At 46.3% G+C, this 22299-nt stretch overlaps 1 protein-coding gene across 2 annotated transcripts in view; it reads right to left on the bottom strand.

Annotated features, from left to right (window-relative positions):
• Nucleotides 1-22299, bottom strand: part of DMXL1 (Dmx like 1) — a 189355-nt gene that overhangs the window by 133556 nt on the left and 33500 nt on the right. For both annotated transcript variants that reach the window (XM_077290843.1, XM_077290848.1), the window contains exon 2: nucleotides 3519-3644. In XM_077290843.1, coding sequence (XP_077146958.1) covers nucleotides 3519-3644 — 126 coding nt within the window. The remainder of the gene's footprint in view (nucleotides 1-3518; nucleotides 3645-22299) is intronic.

Raw genomic sequence — 22299 nt, 5'->3', positions numbered from 1 at the left:
AGGCTTCTTTCACACTTGCGTCGGTACGGGGCGGTCGCAATGCGTCGGCCCGACGTACCGACGCACGTTGTGAAAATTGTGCACAACGTGGGCAGCGGATGCAGTTTTTCAACGCATCCGCTGCCCAGTCTATGTCCTGGGGAGGAGGGGGCAGAGTTACGGCCACGCATGCGCGGAAATGGCGGACGCGACGTCCAAAAAAAAGGTTACATTGAGCTTTTTTTGTGACGACGGGGCTAAAGTTATGGTTAGGGTTGGGGCTAAAGTTAGGGTTGGGGCTAAAGTTAGGGTTAGAGTTGGGATTAGGGTTAGGGTTTGGATTAGGGTTGGGATTAGGTTACGTTTGGGATTAGGGTTGGGATTAGGGTTACGTTTGGGATTAGGGTTGGGATTAGGGTTAGGGTTGGGATTAGGGTTGGATTTAGGGTTTTGATTAGGGTTATGGTTAGGGTTGAGATTAGGGCTGTTTTGGGGTTAGGGTTGTGATTAGGATTATGGATCGGGTTGAGATTAGGGTTAGGGGTGTGTTGGAGTTAGGGTTGGAGTTATAATTTGGGGGTTTCCACTGTTTAGGTACATCAGGGGGTCTCCAAACACGACAGCCAATTTTGCGCTAAAAAAGTCAAATGGTGCTCCCTCTCTTCTGAGCTCTGCCGTGCGCCCAAACAGTGGTTTACCCCCACATATGGGGCATCAGCGTACTCGGGATAAATTGGACAACAACTTTTGGGGTCCAATTTCTCCTGTTACCCTTGTGAAAATAAAAACTTGGGGGCTAAAAAATCTTTATTGTTAAAAAAAATATATTTTTTATTTTCACGACTCTGCATTATAAACTTCTGTGATGCATTTGGGCATTCAAAGTTCTCACTACACATCTAGATAAATTCCATGGGGGGTCTAGTTTCCAAAATGTGGTCACTTTTGGGGGGTTTCTACTGTTTAGGCACATCAGGGGCTCTCCAAACGCGACATGGCGTCCGATCTCAATTCCAGTCAATTTTGCATTGAAAAGTCAAATGGCGCTCCTTTGCTTCCGAGCTCAGCCATGCGCCCAAACAGTAGTTTACCCCCACATATGGGGTGTCGGCGTACTCAAGACAAATTGTACAACAACTTCTGGGGTCCATTTTCTCCTGTTACCCTTGGTAAAATAAAAATTTGGAGGCAAAAAGATTTTTGTAGAAAAAATGCGATTTTTTTATTTTCACGGCTCTACATTATAAACTTCTGTGAAGCACCTGGGGGTTTAAAGTGCTCACCACACATCTAGATAAGTTCCTTAAGGGGTCTAGTTTCCAAAATGGTGTCATTTGTGGGGGGTCTCCACTGTTTAGGCACATCAGCGGCTCTCCAAACGTGACATGGCGTCCGATCTCAATTCCAGCCAATTCTACATTGAAAAAGTAAAACGACACTCCTTCTCTTCCAAGCTCTGCGGTGCGCCCAAACAGTGGTTTACCCCCACATATGGGGTATCGACGTACTCAGGAGAAATTGCACAACAACTTTTGTGGTCTAATTTCTCCTGTTACCCTTGCGAAAATAAAAATTTGGGGGCAAAATGATCATTTTTGTCGAAAAAATGCGATTTTTTATTTTCACGGGTCTACGTTATAAACTTCTGTGAAGCACTTGGGGGTTCAAAGTGCTCACCACACATCTAGATAAGTTCCTTAAGGGGTCTAGTTTCCAAAATGTTATCACTTGTGGGGGGGTTTCCACTGTTTAGGCACATCAGGGGCTCTCCAAACGCGACATGGCATCCGATCTCAATTCCAGCCAATTCTGCATTGAAAAAGTCAAACGGTGCTCCTTCACTTTCAAGCTCTGCGGTGCGCCCAAACAGTGGTTTACCTCCACATATGGGGTATCGACGTACTCAGGAGAAATTGCACAACAACTTTTGTGGTCTAATTTCTCCTGTTACCCTTGTGAAAATAAGAATTTGTGGGCGAAAAAAATCATTTTTGTGAAAACAAATGCGATTTTTTATTTTCACGTCTCTACGTTATAAACTTCTGTGAAGCACTTGGGGGTTCAAAGTGCTCACCACACATCTAGATAAGTTCCTTAAGGGGTCTAGTTTCCAAAATGGTGTTACTTGTGGGGGGTTTCCACTGTTTAGGCACATTAGGGGCTCTCCAAACGCGACATGGCGTCCGATCTCAATTCCAGCCAATTCTGCATTGAAACAGTCAAACGGTGCTCCTTCACTTCCAAGCTCTGCGGTGCGCCCAAACAGTGGTTTACCTCCACATATGGGGTATCGGCGTACTCAGGAAAAATTGCGCAACAAAATTTGTGGTTCAATTTCTGTTTTTACACTTGTGAAAATTAAAAAAAATGGTTCTGAAGTAAAATGTTTGCAAAAAAAAGTTAAATGTTCATTTTTTTCTTCCACATTGTTTCAGTTCCTGTGAAGTACGTAAAGGGTTAATAAACTTCTTGAATGTGGTTTTGAGCAGCTTGAGGGGTGCAGTTTTTAGAATGGTGTCACACTTGGTTATTTTCTATCATATAGACCCCTCAAAATGACTTCAAAGGTGATGTGGTCCCTAAAAAAAACATGGTGTTGTAAAAATGAGAAATTGCTGGTCAACTTTTAACCCTTATAACTCCCTAACAAAAAAAAAAAAATTGTTTCCAAAATTGTGCTGATGTAAAGTAGACATGTGGGAAATGTTAAAATGAACTATTTTTTGTGACATATCTCTCTGATTTAAGGGCATAAAAATACAAATTTTGAAAATTGCAAAATTTTAAAAATTTTCGCCATATTTCCATTTTTTTCATAAATAATCGCAAGTAATATCGAAGAAATGTTACCTCTAACTTGAAGTACAATATGTCACGAAAAAACAATCTCAGAATCAGCAGGATCCGATAAAGCGTTCCAGAGTTATAACCTCTTAAAGTGACACTGGTCAGAATTGTAAAAATTGGCTCGGTCATTAAGTACCAAATTGGCTCTGTCACTAAGGGGTTAAGGTGATCCTTGCTCACCGAAGTGGTGCCCTCCGCCCTAGTTCATATAAATATGGATCACAATACACCCTATTGCATTTCGGCTATGTGCACACGTTGTAGATTTTTCGAGTTTTTTTTCGCGTTTTTCTGTTACAAAACGCTTAAAACCGCTTACATTAAGCATCCTATCATTTTTAATGCATTCCGCAATTTTTGTGCACATGTTGCGTTTTTTCCATGATAAAAACGCATCGTGGAAAAAAAAAGCAGCATGTTTATTAATTTTGTGGATTTTTCGCTATATTATTGCACTGGGAAGCTCCAGAAAAAAAACGTGAAAAATCTGGGGGGAAAAAAAAAACTTCACAAAAAAAGCGAGAAAAACGCAAAAAATACGCGTGCAGATTTCCTGAGAAAGTAGTCCTGATTTGTTCAGGAAAATTCTGCACACTTTCCTGAACGTGGGCACATAGCCTTAGCCTTGAGACAAAGCAGTTCTGGTCCCTCTCAGACACGTATGACCATTACTAGGAGATTACAACACTTACTCTGCCCTGTTGCATTGAACAGTCTACACATCCCACCAGCACATTTCCATGTTGGACTCCAGGGATTACTTGTAGTCTCTCAAAATCACTTCCCAAAATCACAACATCACACCCAGATGCGTAAGCCTGTGAATTGAAGAACAAAAATATAAAATTTTACAATGTAATTAATAAATAATACATAAACATATACAGCAGCACGGTAGCTCAGTGGTCAGCATTCTAGCCTTACAACTCTGGGGTACTGGATTTATATCCCACCAAGGATAACATCTGCAAGGAGTTTGTATGGGTTTCTCGGGTTTCCTCATACACTCCGAAGACATACCGATAGGGAATCTAGATTGTGAACCCAGAAGGGGACAATCATGAAGAGGTCTATAAAACGCTGTGGAAATTAAGAGCCCCAAATAAGCAAGTAAAATAAATACGGTACATTTATAAATGACAATTATGGATACCCATGCTCTAACTTTGCTTATTGCAAGTGGCTGTAACTTATATAACAAATAAGACTTTCCAAACCGTAGTATGATATTCTAAACATCGGGTAGCAAAACAAACAAAAAGAATTTCCTGTGCAGCCGTTGCGTTGTGGAAATAGGTTACAATGGCAGAGACCCTGAAATTACAAAGCTGATTTCAGCACAACACTCTGCAGGTCTAATAAAGCAAACTAATGTCATGCAAGTCCACCCCTGACACAAGATTCAGCAAACTTGCCCTAATATTTTACACCCAAAGAGTGGTCACTACAATTGGCTTGGACATAGTAAGAAAAAACACTGACTAAAGACACCCCAACCGATCTGCTGACTGAAGGGGCAACAGTGCTCTTGTAAGAGCTACCATAGTGTTCATCAGCCACAGCTAAGGGGCACTCTGTAAGGGCACTCTCTGAGGGCACTCTCTAAGGGCTCCCCCTAAGGGCACTCGTGTAGCAGTCCTATTTTACAGTTAGTCTTACAAGTCACAATTCCCGGCCTGACCACAGGTCTCCTGACCTGAACAAACAGCCTCATAAGTGCATAGATCATTGTTCGTTCAGATTAGGAGACTCGGGATAGGGCCATGAATTATGATGTTAAAATAATCACAACAGTCTACTGAAATCAGGGAAAAAAGATCTTCATTTTGCACGCATTCCAATCATGTATCTATATGACAGATCACAATATATATTGAGGTGCTGCTTTAAATGGTTGCTGATCTGCTGACAAACACGGCAAAGAAAAAAAACATATCAACATTAAAAAGTGAAATTAAACAAGACCATTTTGTCAAAATTCAACTGAGATTTGTAGGGAGAAGACAAGGATATTGTTAGAGCTCACATGAGTGTATAACATGGCCGAACGCTATCTGATGTTTTATCGTATAACCCTTGGACCAGTGTGATACTATGGAGCAACTCAGATCTGCAATTATTTTCTTGTGCCGATTCAGCTTGAGAGAACAATTGCAGCACGCTGTGGGTGTATCGATTGATCGGATCACGCACTGCACTTTCCGATACAGAGGACAGTAAACCATACAGTAACACAGTAAACCATACAGTATACAGTTGTTGTTTTTTCCAATGGGTCCTATGGTAGGTAGATGCCTATGCATTTAACAAGACTGTGGCCACTGTTGGGCGTATACACCTCCTGAGTGTACGCGCCCAAAAGTAGGTATAGCGTGTGCACCTACTTCACGACAACCATTTTCATTTTACTATCCATCTATTCAGAGTCGGTAATTATCATGAATGTGTAAATAGGAGCTTATACTTTATTGGTAAATACTGTAAGATTGCACTTACTGAGTGTATTGGGGGACACTCATTTGGCAGCGGATTAAAGTAGTCAGGCACGGGTTTTCACTTTAAGGCCCTGTTCACACGTTGCGGTTTTTGCTGCGGATCTGCAGCGTTTTTGACGCTGCGGATCCGCAGCAGTTTTCCATGTGGTATACAGTACCATGTTAACCAATGGAAAATAAAAACCGCTGTGCACATGCTGCGGAAAAAAACGGGCGGAAACGCAGCGGTTTATTTTCAGCAGCATGTCAATTCTTTGTGCGGATTCTGCAGCGGTTTTACACCTGCTCCATAATAGAAAACCGCAGGTGTAAAACCACAGTAGAATCCGCACAAAAACCACGGTAAATCCGCAGTAAATCCGCAATAAATCCGCAGGAAAATGCAGTGTTTTTGCCCTGCGGATTTATTAAAATCAGTGCGGAAAAATCCGCACACCATTCCGCAGCGTGTGCACATAGCCTAACAGTCCATGTGGTTTAGTATGGAGTCATAAGCCACAGAAATATGAACAAAAAGCACACAGTCTTTACATCAATCTTCACATCATAGTATACGGCTTTGAAACGCGGTCACTAAACACGCCGAACCTCTGTGTCCAATTATCGTGGGTGACCGCACGCCATACAGTTCATTAATATCCATGGAGCACAACATGCACCAACATACGACATTACGGTTGCAGCCTCTAATCATGCTGGACCTTACTCCGTCCAGTTACCATGGGTGACTGCACGGTTCCCCATATGCTAGGTTACCTTCCAGGAGCTCCTGCTCCACACACTGACTCCTGTCAGTACTCTCTCTCTCTCTCAGGGAAGCTGCCGAACTGGGATCACATTCCCGGGCAATGCCTTGCTCACCAGGCCACCTGACAGTCCAGATCCTCAGACGGGCTGTAGCTTCCCCAAACGCACTGCCATCACGGACTCTGCACATGCCCTCTCTGTGCGCTTTTCAGGACGTCCATCCCCATCTGGGACCGTCCAACACACAGGCCCCCAGGTTCAAAGCCTCCCCCATGTGCTCTTCAGGGATCCAGTCCTACTCCCAGGACCTCCCAACACAGAGGCCCTCCAGGACCTGGCACACAGACCACTCAGGTCCATCCATCTTTTCCCATGTGACCCACATGGTCACATTATATACTTGTAACCAGGGGCGGACTATAAGAGGGTCAATCTGGGCGGTAGCCCAGGGCCCAGTGGTTTGGGGGGGCCCTGAGCTACCGCACAGATTGCCCGCCGGCCGCAGCAATCAGGGCATTACTGCACGTGCCCGTCAGACTGGCCGGGCGTATCATTTATGGGCCCGGACCCGGTGGGCAGAGAGAGGGGGCCCCGTCTCATCTGCTCACTGGCCCCTACCGGCGCTGCGGCGGTTTCCTATTGACGTGCGGGAGCGCGCCCGCACGTCAATAGTTAACAACAGCCGCCAGCCAATTGGAGGCTGGCAGCTGAAGTCGGCCACAGGCGCAGCGCACACGTCGCCGGCGTCTGACGACATTGTCAGTCACCGGCGAGTCCACGCTGCTGGAGGGAGCTCGCCGCCTGGAGCGCTGGTCAGGTGAGGAGAACTCGTTTTTTTGGGGGGGGGTTTTGCGAACGGCAATCCGAGGGGCCCGGGGCAATATGCTGGAGACACTGGGGCAGATTGCTGGAGACACTGGGGGCAATGCTGGACACACTGGGGGCAATCCTGGAGGACACACTGGGGCAGATGATTGCTGGAGACACTGGGGGCAATGCTGGAGACACTGGGGGCAATGCTGGAGACACTGGGGGCAATGCTGGAGACACTGGGGCAGATTGCTGGACACACTGGGGGCAATGCTGGAGGACACACTGGGGCACATGATTGCTGGACACACTGGGGGCAATGCTGGAGACACTGAGGGCAATGCTGGAGACACTGGGGGCAATGCTGGAGACACTGGGGGCAATACTGGAGACACTGGGGCAGATTGCTGGACACTGGGGGCAATGCTGGAGGACACACTGGGGCAGATGATTGCTGGACACACTGGGGGCAATGCTGGAGACACTGGGGCAATGCTGGAGACACTGGGGCAGATTGATGGAGACACTGGGGCAGATTGCTGGAGACACTGGGGCAGATTGCTGGACACACTGGGGCAATGCTGGACACACTGGGGCAATGCTGGACACACTGGGGCAATGCTTGACATACTGGGGCAGATTGCTGGACACACTGGGGGTAATATGCTGGACACACTGGAGCAGATTGCTGGACACACTGTCTGGGGGCAATGCTGGACACTCTGGGGTAATATGCTGGACATACTGGGGCAGATTGTTGAACACACTGTCTGGGGGCCATGCTGGACATAGGGGCTAATTAAGGGATATTATTACTGTAGTGATGTATTTATTTTTTGAGTATACTGTTTTAAATGGAGGGGCGGTCCTGTTACTGTGCAGAATGACACTATGTCGCCATTTTTTCTTCATGTGGTGTAATGTAGAAGTTGGGAAAAATTAAGTGATGTGTTCTGCAAGCGGAGCTCGAGATAACTGTGTTATTTCCTACAGAAACGAGTCCTGGCTGGAAGAAATGATGGCGGTCTGTGCTGGATGAAAGATGAAGGACTTCATCTAGAGACGTCACTGGTGAGTCAGTGTTACCTATACACTGACACTATACACTGTATACTATATACAGAGCTCCTGTGTATAATACCACCAGTGATCACTGTATTACCTCTACACAGACACTGCATACTAAGTACAGATCTCCTGTGAATACTGGCACTTATGGTGATAGTATTGTGTTGTGTTTTTTTATTACTGATCAGTATTGTAGTATTCATTCACTATGTGGTGGTAATATGTGGTCTGGAAATGGTGTTGTGGTATTTGTCCCTTGTATGTGCTATTTGGTCACCAAGTGGTGGTAATATGTGGTCTTGACATGGTGCGGTGGTATTTGTTCCTTGTATGTGATATTGGTCATTTTAAAAATTGAAAAATAAATCCAAATATACCTAAATTGTATTGCATATTTTAACAAATATTTAATAGGTTACAGTAGAGTAGGTCCCGGCCATTTTTCTGGAATAATCTGGTTCAGGTATCACATGACCCCCGTCACATGACCCGGGGGGCCCACAGTGTCTGAACAGCCTGGGGCCCTGGCTACCCTTAATCCACCCCTGCTTGTAACCACTCCCATAGTTGGGAGGCGGCTAGTTCAACCATTATAACCACAGATATGCCTCCATGCATATCCTGAGGAGCACAAGCAGCGCCCCCTAGCTGTAACAGGGGTCACTGCATCACAATACATTGTATCCCTTTACATGACTGACTTCAATAATTCAAAGAACAGTCAAAAAGTCTACATCCCCTTCCAGCCGTGGCTCAGTGGTTAGCACTGTAGCCTTGAAGCGACAGAGTCCTGGATTTAAATTCCATATAAGATGGTTGCAGGATAGATCCTTCAGTGGAGGTATGCATCATCGAGGTTAGTAACTTAGGCCTCTTTCACACTTCAGTTGTTTGGCGTCAGTCTAAATCCGCCATTTTCCTCAAAAACTGATCCGTTTTTTTCCCCATAGACTTGCATTAGCAACGGATTGTGACGGATGGTCGTCCGTTCCATCCGTCATGCGACGGATCCGTCAAAATTTGGCGGACGTCATCTAGACATTGACGGTCATTGCAACGTTTTTTGTCTGCGTTGAAATGGCGGATCGCGACGGATCCGTCGCGTCCGTCATTTCATAGAATGGCCACCTATGGGCGACGGATCCGTCGCGACCGTCATTTCGGCGGATCCGTCGCCCCAATCCGTTTTTTCAATTGCGCATGCTCCAAAAAGTGTATACAACCCCCCCGTCAAAAAAACGGATCCGTTACATCCGTTTTTACAACTATTGTGACGGATCCGTCGATCCGTCATTATGTCGGAAGTGACTGACGCCAAAAAACTGAAGTGTGAAAGAAGCCTTAGATGATGTAAGCCGGGGAAAGCAGGCTCCAGCATGTATAGTGCTGAGAGTTAATAGGGCGTATCAGGGCCACGTTTTATGAGCAGTCAAAGAAATAGGTGGGAATGACTGCACACATCTCCCACCTCAGGGGCGTGGTATGGTAGATAAAATGGAGACCAAGTGTGTGTCATTCAGTGTCATATGGTGTACCAGGAATAAAGGGAGTACACCAAAGATTTGGTGCTAATGATGTTTTTGATGAATTTGAGACTTTATTAACATATTAAAGGGCGCATATAGCTACATAACAGATAAAATCTGTAAGTGTGTGCAGGGTCATGAAGAACAAGATGTAAAATAGCTTGGTATAGAATATACACACTAGCAGTATACAGACAGGACAGAGTCTACTACAAGTGCAAATAAACAAAGATTCCAGTGCTCGTCTCATGCAATGTTGACTAAACAGACTTTGTGCATAGAGGCACCCACAGGAGAGGAGCTAGAACCAGCCGAGGGCGCTCCTACAGGGTAAAACTGGAGTAAAAGCCTAGGTCTGTGGAGAGAGCAGCATTACCTTACCCAGACAGGAGCCCTGGTGTCCCCAGTTATCACTGCCACATACTACACACAAGCAGCTGCTGCCAGCTAGACAGGTAAATTACACAGCACAGTATAACACTACTATTACAGCCAGATGAAAGCCACCTGTGCGCCTGGCTTCAATTAACACAGCAACAATCCATCCATTGTGGTCGCATTTTACCAGGATCACACACAAAAAAATATAGGAGCTGAAAAAAATGGAGCAATATCAAGAACTAAAAGTCTGGAATGATTCATGACTTTACATTATATCACATAGAAAAGAACGCTGCTTTTAAAGGGGAAAAAAACAAAAAACAACATAACATACAAATTAACTAGCCTTGCTTTGTCATAATCACCCTGTAAATGAAGATTCTCTACTCAAATGTATTCAGAGGGCTCGATTTACCAAGTGGATCTCGGACACTATTTTGGGACAAGAAACATTTCACTGTGTTACTGAATTGCACAGCAAACTTCACAAAGGTATATAGTGAGAAACATACAGCGAGCAGTGTACACTGTGTGCAGATTAGGCAAGTTGTAATTTAGAGGATTATTTTTATTAATGATAAAACAACTATGTTCTCAATCAACCCAAAAGACTCAAATATCAAAGCTTAATATTTTTGGAAGTTGGGGTGTTTTTTTTTTTAAGATTTGGCTATCTTAGGAGGATATCTGTTTGTGCAGGTAACTATTACTGTGCAGAATTATTAGGCAACTTAATTAAAACCAAATATATTCCCATCTCACTTGTTTATTTTCACCAGGTAAACCAATATAACTGCACAAAATTTAGAAATAAACATTTCTGACATGCAAAAACAAACCCCCCCAAAATTAGTGACCAATATAGCCACCTTTATGATGACACTAACAGCTTTCCATCCATAGATTCTGTCAGTTGCTTGATCTGTTTACGATCAACATTGCATGCAGCAGTCACCACAGCCTCCCAGACACTGTTCCGAGAGGAGGACTGTTTTCCCTCCCTGTAGATCTCACATTTTATGAGGGACCACAGGTTCTCTATGGGGTTCAGATCAGGTGAATAAGGGGGCCATGTCATTATTTATTCTTCTTTGAGATCTTTACTGGCCAGCCACGCTGTGGAGTAGTTGGAGGCATGTGATGGAGCATTGTCCTGCATGAAAATCATGTTTTTCTTGAATGATACCGAATTATTCCTGTACCACTGCTTGAAGAAGTTGTCTTCCAGAAAGTGGCAGTAGGTCTGGGAGTTGAGCTTCACTCCATTCTCAACCCGAAAAGGTCCAAGTTCACCCTTGATGATACCAGCCCATACCAGTACCCCACCTCCACCTCGCTGGCGGCTGAGTTGGAGTGGAGCTCTCTGCCCTTTACTGATCCAGCCTCTGGCCCATCAAGAGTCACTCTCATTTCATCAGTCCATAAAACCTTTGAAAAGTCGGTCTTAAGATATTTCTTGGCCCAGTCTTGACATTTTATCTTATGTTTCTTGTTCAAAGGTGGTAGTTATTCAGCCTTACCTTGGCCATGTCCCTGAGTATCACACACCTTGTGCTTTTTGTTACTCCAGTAACAATGCAGCTCTGAAATATGGTAAAACTGGTGGCAAATGGCATCTTGGCAGCTTCACGCTTGATTTTCCTGGGGAGTTATTTTGCACCTTTTTTGCCCAACACGCTTCTTGCGACCCTGTTGGCTATTTGCCATGAAACTCTTGATTGCTCCGTGATCACGCTTCAAAAGTTTGGCAATTTCAAGACTGCTGCATCCCTCTGCAAGACATCTCACAATTTTGGACTTTTCAGAGCCGGTCAAATCTCTCTTCTGACCCATTTTGCCAAAGGAAAGGAAGTTGCCTAATAATTAAGCACACCTTATATAGGGTTTTGATGTCATTAGACAACACCCCTCCTCATTACAGAGATGCACATCACCTGATTTACTTAAAGGGAACCTGTCACCCCGTTTTTTGAAGATGAGCTAAAAATACCGTTAAATAGGGGCAGAGCTGGGCGTTACATTAGTGTCTTTGTGTGCCTTTATAACCTACCTAAGCTGCCGAAATATTGTTGTAAAGTCGCCGTTTTCTGCTGTCACTCACGCTGGTCTGGTCATATGGGTGTGGTGACAGCGCTGTTTCTCCCCCAGAAACCTGCTCATCATTACGTTGGTGGCGTAGTGGTGTGCGCATGTCCAAAGCGAAGATCCACTGCCCAGGAGATTCAAAACAGCGCGGTCTTCGCTATTCGCCGTTTACCGGTGGGCGCGGCCATCTTTCCTGTGGCCTCGCGTGCGCAGATGGAGCGCTCTGCTGCCCGGGGCTTCAGGAAAATGGCCGCCGCAATCTCCATCTGCGCACGCGCGGAATCCCGCGGCCATTTTCCTGAAGCCCCGGGCAGCAGAGCGCTCCATCTGCGCATGCGCGGCCACAGGAAAGATGGCCGCGCCCACCGGTAAACGGCGAATAGCGAAGACCGCGCTGTTTTGAATCTCCTGGGCAGTGGATCTTCGCTTTGGACATGTGCACACCACTACGCCACCAACGTAATGATGAGCAGGTTTCTGGGGGAGAAACAGCGCTGTCACCACACCCATATGACCAGACCAGCGTGAGTGACAGCAGAAAACGGCGACTTTACAACAGTATTTCGGCAGCTTAGGTAGGTTATAAAGGCACACAAAGACACTAATGTAACGCCCAGCTCTGCCCCTATTTAACGGTATTTTTAGCTCATCTTCAAAAAACGGGGTGACAGGTTCCCTTTAATTGGTAGTTGGCTCTCAAGCCTGAACAGCTTGGAGTAGGACAACATGTATAAAAAGTATCATGTGATCAAAATACAGCTTGCCTAATAATTCTGCACGCAGTGTGTATGCCTCTACCACCGGTCTGATGTATAAAGGGGGCATCAGCCTGCATGAGACAATCCTAGTTATTTCCAAAGTGCTCTCCTCAATGCATTTTTACATCATGACATACATCATGACATACATTTCTTTTCTCATGGTATACTGTAGAACTGAAAAATGCTGCAGAACTGAGGCAAATTACACTCTCTGCATGTCAGAGTGAAATCCACAATGGTGGTCTAATCGTCAGGGAGATGTCCGCTGCTGTGAGATACTAGGAGTGTAATACATTTACGTCATTTGGGGGTCTCATCGTCAGGGAGATGTCCACTGCTGTGAGATGCTAGGAGTGTAATACATTTACGTCATTTGGGGGTCTAATCGTCATGGAGATGTCTGCCGCTGTGAGATGCTAGGCGTGATTTACGTCATTTGACAAATGATAAGGTTACTAGATGTTAGGACCGTCCCAAATAGGGTCACCATGACGTGGTAGAATGGCTTTTATGTTGAAAAAGAAGAGATGGTTCCAGCTCCAGGAATAAAATGTAGAAACTTTATTAGTACATATTAAAACGCTGCTAAGACATGACCGGCATGGTCAGTAGGGGAGAGTAACCAACGCCTGACTGGACGCGTTTCGAGCAACAGGCGTGCTCTTAGTCCTCAGTGTTCTGGTGGGAACACAGGTTGCAATAAAAACGTTCACAGCAGGTGAATACAATTAAAATAAGCATTTGATGTGACTAAATCATAAATAAACACAACATAGTGAACAAACTAAAACTAAGTAACAATTCAATTGACAAGAATAATTATAAGGAACATGCAACGGCTTTTATGTTTTTTAATGAAAATTACCGTATATACTCTAGTATAAGCCGAGATTTTCAGCCCAAATTTTTGGGCTGAAAGTGCCCCTCTCGGCTTATACTCGAGTCATGGTCGGCAGTGGGGTCGGCGGGTGAGGGGGAGAGAGGCCTGTTGCATACTCACCTGCTCCTGGTGCTCCTGACGCGGTCCCTGCCTGTCCCATGGTCTCCCGCGCTGCAGCTCTTCCTCTATTCAGCGGTCACGTGGTACCGCTCATTAAAGTAATGAATATGGACTCCACTCCCATAGGGGCGGAGCCGCATATTCATTACTGTAATGAGCGGTACCGGTGACCGCTCATTACAGGAAGACGCTGCGGTACCATTGGGACAGGCAGGGACAGCGTCAGGAGCGCCGGGACCAGGTGAGTATTTCATATTCACCTGTCCGCGCTCTATTCGCCGGGCGCCGCTCCGTCTTCTTGCTGTGACTGTGCAGGTCAGAGGGCGCGATGACGTATTAGTGTACGCGCTGCCCTCTGCCTGAACAGTCAGTGCGGAGAGACGGAACGCTGAGGAGCAACGGGCAGCGACGAGAGCTGAGTATGTGATTTTTTTTTTTTTTTTATTGCAGCAGCAGCAGCATTACATGCGGCACAATGCTATATGGAGCATCTATGGGGCCATAAAGAACTGCATGGAGCACTATATGGGGCCATAACTGTATGGAGCATTATATGGGGCATCTATGGGGCCATAACTGTATGGAGCATTATATGGGGCCTCTATGGGGCCATAACTGCATGGAGCATTATATGGGGCTCCTGATTCAATATGGATATTCAAAACCACTTAACCTACTGATGTCTCAATTAATTTAACTTTTATTGGTATCTATTTTTATTTTTGACATATACCGGTAGCTGCTGCATTTTCCACCCTAGGCTTATACTTGAGTCAATAAGTTTTCCCAGTTTTTTGTTGCAAAATTAGGGGGGTCGGCTTATACTCGGGTCGGCTTATACTCAAGTATATACGGTATGTTAACCAAATACCCCTATAGTATTTGCATGCACTATTGCCATTTATTTACTGCAGGGTATTTGCTCACTTTGTTTTAATTTTCGGTTTAGTGGCCAGTGTGAACATGCACCTACACTTTGCATGCAAACCAACTTATATGCCAGTTCATTTCTTTAGGTTTTTGTTGAGTGTAGCACGTAGTGGACGGTCAACACACACATCTGCAGCAGAAAATCCACGATGTATCAGTCTACACACTCTAAAATAAATCCTGTCAGGGAAGAAAAACCCAAAAGGCCCACCTTAGGTTTATACTAATGGGGATTAGTTTTTTAAATATTTTATTATATCTATGAACGCCCAAAAAACACAGCCAATTTAAATTTTTGCATTTTCAATTCTTCCAGGAGCCATAAAAATTATTATAACACAGATTATACCACAAGACACATGGGTAAAGCTTGCCATGTGCCAATGCTAGACCACTGAGTAAGTCTGGTGAATGGTTTCACATGGATGGTACCGCGTCAAGCTAGTTGAAGAAAGTCAGACCCAGTCAGATTTTTTGTGTCTTACATATCGAAGTACCCCAAAGTTAGCAATGTAATGCCATTCATCTGTATTGCACTGCAATGTTGCAGCGACACATAGCAATCATTGACCACGTGACCTGTGCTGTGACGGACGTTGCTGTGTAGCCCAAGCCTAAGGCCACGATCATGTTCAGTATTTTACATCAGTATTTGTAAGCCAAAACCAAAGTGAGGAACAATCGGAAGAAAAAAAGCACACAGTGACGGAACCGGCCAAAAACGTGTGAAACGGAGATGTGAAACGGAAATGTGAAACGGAGATGTGAAACGGAGATGTGAAACGGAGATGTGAAACGGAGATGTGAAACGATGAATCCGGCCTCTGTATCCGGTTTTCAAGGCATTTTCCATTGAAATCATGCAGATTTTCCATTCTGAGGTCTCTCTCGTGAAAGTAGCCTAACTGGTAGATTTAGGGCAAGACCACACTCTGTGGCTGGTACATCAGAATCTCCACCTTCCAGCAATGGCTGCACAGTTTTAGCTCAAAATTGTGTTTCTGTGCAGCCAGCAACACTACGGTCTCACTCAGACATAGGTGATTTTTCTCAGGATGGTTTTCATCTGTGTTTTGGGTCAGATTTTCATCAGTATGACAATTTTACTTTTATAGTTTCATCAGTTTTTTTTGCATATGAAAGAGTTTCTCAAGCTTCTCCTACCAAACACACATACAACTCGGGCAGTATTGGCATGCAAAAATCAAGGCATCCAAGTGCTTTCCAATTTTTTTTCATGAACCCATATAGTTGCATTGATAATATTTATCCATGACTCAGATCAAAATCAAACATGTCTCCATGTTTTGGAGCAGACCACTTGGTCTGCAATAAAACACAGATATGTAAATAGCCTCAGACCATGATGGGTAAGAGTACTATCTGTTAAAAACTGATGTCTACATAACTAAAGGTACCGTCACATTAAGCGACGCTGCAGCGATATCGACAACGATGCCGATCGCTGCAGCGTCGCTGTGTGGTCACTGGAGAGCTGTCACACAGACAGCTCTCCAGCGACCAACGATGCCGAAGTCCCCGGGTAAACCTCGGGTTACTAAGCGCAGGGCTGCGCTTAGTAACCCGATGTTTACCCTGGTTACCAAAAAAGACAAACACTACATATTTACATTTCGGTGCCTGTCGCGTCCCCCGGCATCTGCTTCCCTGCACTGTGTAAGCGCCGGCCCTAAAGCAGAGCGGTGACGTCACCGCTGTGCTTTGCTTTACGGCCGGCACTGACACATTCAGTGCAGGAAGCTCTGAGTAGCAGCGCGGACGCCGGGGGACGTGACAGACATCAGAGGGTGAGTATGTACTGTTTTTTTTACTTTTACAATGGTAACCAGGGTAAATATCGGGTTACTAAGTGCGGCCCTGCGCTTAGTAACCCGATATTTACCCTGGTTACCATTGTAAAACATTGCTTGAATCGTTGCTTTTGCTGTCAAACACGACGATACACGCCGATCTGACGACCAAATAAAGTTCTGGACTTTCAGCAACGACCAGCGATATCACAGCTGATCGCTGCTGCGTGTCAAACACAACGATATCGCTATCCAGGATGCTGCAACGTCACGGATCGTTGTCGTTCTCGCTGCAAAGTCGCTTAGTGTGAAGGTACCTTAAGGAACATGTTTAGAAAACAAATCCCTATCTGTAAAAGCCAAGAGATATCATCCGCCCTGACAGGTAACCTTTAAAATCATCCCATAATTTCCATCTAGGATTGTAGATAAGGCAATAGAGTTAGTTAAACATACAATTTGGTTTTAGATTCACTCCTGTGACAAAACCAAAACTCGGTTGGGGAAAAAAAAATAAAAATAAATTATATATATATATATATATATATATATATATATATATATATATATATATATATATATATATATATATATATATATATATATATCTCATGCTGGAAAGTTTAGGGCTAAAACACCAGGACGTGGTACAAAATCTCTGACATTTGTGTAACACGCAGCAAGATGGTCATTGGTATTTTCTGACAATAGGCTTCTGTCAGCACACACTGTATACAGCACACACTGTATACAGTACACAAAGCTCAAGTGTGGAGCAGGACCTGGACTTCCTGTTCTAGTGCAGCCGCAGCCCCGTGAGTCACAGAGGAGCTGCACAATGCCTCTGCATGGGAGAAACACGCTTCACTTCTCCATTCAGTTATTTTCAGCTCTGAAACGTATTTTAAGCTTATAATGGGTTTAAACAAATGGATTCACTGAGGTTCACATCTTGTATAATGTTGCATAACGCTAAAGAGAGTTTCTCTCACTAAATCATCTAAATAAATATCTGCTGACAAGTCAAGGAGACAACCCCAATTCCACATATGGTGGTCATACATATGGTCATCAGATCATAACAGGTCTGCTGATTTAGCACACCAAACAAAAAAGAAGAGTGCCGGAGGAGCAGGGCTCCTGGTGCAGCAAATATGCTTTCTATTGTACAACAATTTTTGTGCTGTTTAATAAAATAGATCAGAACGGGCATGATAATATGCTGCCCTATATCAGACAAGCATAATCAGATGACAGACCCTCTATAAATTCATATGCTTTCATAAAACAAAATGGCTCACTGTTGTACAGAGCATGAAAAAAATGCCAAAAATGATTTTAAATTATTTTTACTGTGAATCACTGCAGCATTACTGTACTATCTGATCTAGAAAGTATATTAACAAGGAACGAATTACAGAGGGTGGTGGGGGGGTGACTACCAAACTGGCCATACCACAGTTATGAACATATGGGATTATTAACATTCACATGTTTGGTTCCTTTTGCGGGCTCGGTTCACATCATGTCTGAGTCATCAGTCAGACATAGTGTATACATCAGGGGTCCCCAACCTGTAGCTCGGGAGCCACATGTGGCTCGCAATCCCCCCTCATGTGTGGCTCGCGGCTGCCTGCCAGCTTGGTGCATTAGCACCAGGTGTAAATAACTATTAAGAGCAGATCTCTTAATGGTGACTTTTGTGTGTAGCCCAGTACAGAAGAGCAGATCTTAATGGGGGTGAGATAGGAAACCGTGGAGCTTGGCATACTGCCTTGGTGTGATTTCAGTGGAAAAGCTTTGGTTGTCATTATACCGGTAATGGGGGCTCTCGGTGTCACTTCTGTGAGTGGGGAAGGAGCTGGTGGTGGCTCGCGACCCTCTCTCAGAGCTGAATGTGGCTCACGACCCTGTTTCATAGCTGGATGTGGCTTTCAAGCTTAGAAAGGTTGGGGACCTCTGGTATACATTGTACAGGCAGAGATTGCTGATATAAAACATTCTGCACATGCTCAGTTGTAGCATTGAGCCCATCATGCCGTTTTTGATTTGTGTACACTACAAGCACCACAATAAACAGGTTTCTAACAGAGCTAGGGACTAATATACCGTAGCTATACTACATGTGTGTACGTAGGAAACATAACCAGAGAGAGTTTGGGCTTGGGCTCTGTTCATACATATGTTTTACCATTCTGTTTCTCTGTATGATAACAAAAAGCTGAAAGAGACCTTTACAGACAATGGGCTCCTTCGGGTGCAGTTTGCATTCATTACACAAAGCCTCCGTACTGTGTATGAATTCTACAGGATTCCAGAAATGCAGGAGTGACCAAAGCCTCAGATTTCTAAACCTGACCTCAGAGATCTACAGATAGATATTCAGTCTATAGAGAAAACACATTTTGTCATAAACTACTGGTCAATGTATCATAGCCATAGTATGTAATGGTCTTTACATAGGTACAATAAAAATAGGTAAAAAACAAACAAAAGGAATTGTACAGTGTCGTTGAAGAGAGCTTTGCTAGGCCTACACTTTGTAACATTGTCATATAGATTATGTTAGCAATGAAAGCTTAGAGGCTTCTCCAGATGATAATATTAAAACGATCACTGCCATTTCAACAAACTTTGCATGCATCAATAGCACGGATGAATATAAGGAGGAACTCTAATGTTTCTGATTCGAGAAAGATGCCGCTTTCTCCTTTTCTGGGTCACTTCACCCCCTCTCCTCGACTCCAAAAGAAAACTCATCCTTCAATGAAACATCCTGTTCAAAACAAGTGAGGCTTCACATTAGAGCTGCCTTTTGGAGTCTATGAAGATGAGAGAGGAAAGGGGAGAAGCAAACAGAGTGAGGGGAACAATAATTTATCTAAAGTCAGTGCTGGATTCACAGCTACACAGCTCAATAAACCTGCATAATGTCCTACATGCAGCATGTGTCATGTAGACAAAGGAGGAATCCCTCAAAACTCTGTGCACTCTGTAAGGGAGAAATTATCGCAGCTAGTCTTCATATACCAGCTCAGATACAACTGAGGATTAAAGAAAAGGACCAAAGGGGAAAACGAAGGTAAATGCAGGACATATGTCATACAATGGCCAAAAAATAATGTTATTCCTAAGTATACGTATATCTGTGTCTAATATCTTTAAAATCCCACATCTACTTATAAGTAACTTGTAAAATTAAATAAAATTTCACTTACAGAGCTTCAATATCAAAGAGTGCTGATAAAGTCATCTCCGATTTTGTTTCAGCACCTTATTCTGTGTGTGCAAAGGATGTGCAATAGTATACATAATGGCAATATGATGCTGTCTCCATTCCCTCATCCAAATGAGAAGTTTTATATAATGCATAAAAATGTTACATATTGTGACTACAGTTCAGTCCAAGAGTCTGGAACATGCCTTTTCTGCCCCATTAACTTTAAATGCCAACACTTTATAACAGGTTTCTCCTATGTAAACATTCAACAAAGGCTTCAATATATTTTGCATGAAACCATCATAGCAATTTATAACCAGGGCTGTGGAGTCGGATTTGAGCACATTTTGGTGGAGTCGGAGTTGGAGTCGGTATCAAATGGACCGACTCCGAAAATATATAATACATTGGGTACAGTAGTTCAATGCAGTTTGTGGGGAATATTTTTATCATAAGAATTTGGGAAAGTTATGACATCTAATATATAATTGCCTAGAATACTACTTCCTGCAATTTGTGCCAACTTCCGTGGCTTTGTCCGGAGCTATTGTCCGGAGCTATTGTCCGGAGCTAATGTCCGGAGCTAATGTCCGGAGATAAGTGACGTCACCAGTGTCCTACACCCAGGCAGAGCACAGTGGCCCCAGGCAGAGTACAGGGGCCCCAGGCAGAACATGGGGCCCCAGGCAGAGCACAGGGGCCCCAGGCAGAGCACAGGGGCCCCAGGCAGCATATGGGGCCCCAGGCAGAGCACAGGGGCCCCAGGCAGCATATGGGGCCCCAGGCAGAGCACAGTGGCCCCAGGCAGAGCACACACCAAATCGGAGGCCGAGGGGCCCCGCCAACCAAATCGGAGGCCGAGGAGCCCCGCCCACCAAATCGAAGGCCGAGCGGCCCCTCCCACCAAAGCGGAGGCCGAGGGTCCCGGCCCCGCCAACCAAATCGGAGGCCGAGGGGCCCCGCCAACCAAATCGGAGGCCGAGGAGCCCCGCCCAACAAATCGAAGGCCGAGCAGCCCCGACAACCAAAGCAGAGGCCGAGGGGCCCGGCCCCGCCCACCACATCGGAGGCCGAGGGGCCCCGCCCACCACATCGGAGGCCGAGGGGCCCCGCCCACCACATCGGAGGCCGAGGGGCCCCGCCCACCAAATCGGAGGCCGAGGGGCCCCGCCCACCAAATCGGAGGCCGAGGGGCCCCGCCCACCAAATCGGAGGCCGAGGGGCCCCGCCCACCAAATCGGAGGCCGAGGGGCCCCGCCCACCAAATTGGAGGCCGAGGGTCCCCGCCCACCAAATTGGAGGCCGAGGGTCCCCGCCCACCAAATCGGAGGCCGAGGGTCCCCGCCCACCAAATCGGAGGCCGAGGGTCCCCGCCCACCAAATCGGAGGCCGAGGGGCCCCACCAACCAAATCGGAGGCCGAGGGTCCACACCATCCAAATCGGAGGCAGAGGGGCCCCGTCCACCAAATCGGAGGCCGACGGGCCCCACCCACCAAAAGTAAGTGCGGCCCCAAAAGTAAGTGCGCCCCCGGGTGCAAAAGTAAGTGCGCCCCCGGGTGCAAAAGTAAGTGCGCCCCCGGGTGCAAAAGTAAGTGCGCACCCGGGTGCAAAAGTAAGTGCGCACCCGGGTGCAAAAGTAAGTGCGCCCCCGGGTGCAAAAGTAAGCGCGCCCCCGGCCCCGGGTGCAAAAGTAAGCGCGCCCCCCAGTCCCGTGTGTGAAAAGTGCTGCTGTAAAGCTGGTAGCGCTGTTCAAGCACCATGTATTTACTTCAGGAAATGCCCATCTAATATATAATTGCCTAGAATACTACTTCCTGCAATTTGTGCCAACTTCCGTGGCTTTGTCCGGAGCTAATGTCCGGAGATAATGTCCGGAGCTAATGTCCGGAGATAATGTCCGGAGCTAATGTCCGGAGATAAGTGACGTCACCAGTGTCCTACACCCAGGCAGAGCACAGGGGCCCCAGGCAGCATATGGGGCCCCAGGCAGAGCACAGTGGCCCCAGGCAGAGCACAGGGGCCCCAGGCAGCATATGGGGCCCCAGGCAGAGCACAGTGGTCCCAGGCAGAGCACAGGGGCCCCAGGCAGCATATGGGGCCCCAGGCAGAGCACAGTGGCCCCAGGCAGAGCACAGGGGCCCCAGGCAGAACATGGGGCCCCAGGCAGAGCACAGGGGCCCCAGGCAGAGCACAGGGGCCCCAGGCAGCATATGGGGCCCCAGGCAGAGCACAGGGGCCCCAGGCAGAGCACAGGGGCCCCAGGCAGCATATGGGGCCCCAGGCAGAGCACAGGGGCCCCAGGCAGCATATGGGGCCCCAGGCAGAGCACAGGGGCCCCAGGCAGCATATGGGGCCCCAGGCAGAGCACAGTGGCCCCAGGCAGAGCACAGGGGCCCCAGGCAGAACATGGGGCCCCAGGCAGAGCACAGGGGCCCCAGGCAGAGCACAGGGGCCCCAGGCAGAGCACAGGGGCCCCAGGCAGCATATGGGGCCCCAGGCAGAGCACAGTGGCCCCAGGCAGCATATGGGGCCCCAGGCAGAGCACAGTGGCCCCAGGCAGAGCACAGGGCCCCCAGGCAGCATATGGGGCCCCAGGCAGAGCACAGTGGTCCCAGGCAGAGCACAGGGGCCCCAGGCA

Source organism: Ranitomeya variabilis, chromosome 1, assembly GCF_051348905.1.
Source record: "Ranitomeya variabilis isolate aRanVar5 chromosome 1, aRanVar5.hap1, whole genome shotgun sequence".
Classification (NCBI taxonomy): Eukaryota; Metazoa; Chordata; class Amphibia; order Anura; family Dendrobatidae; genus Ranitomeya; species Ranitomeya variabilis.
This window is presented reverse-complemented; position numbering and strand designations above follow the sequence as displayed.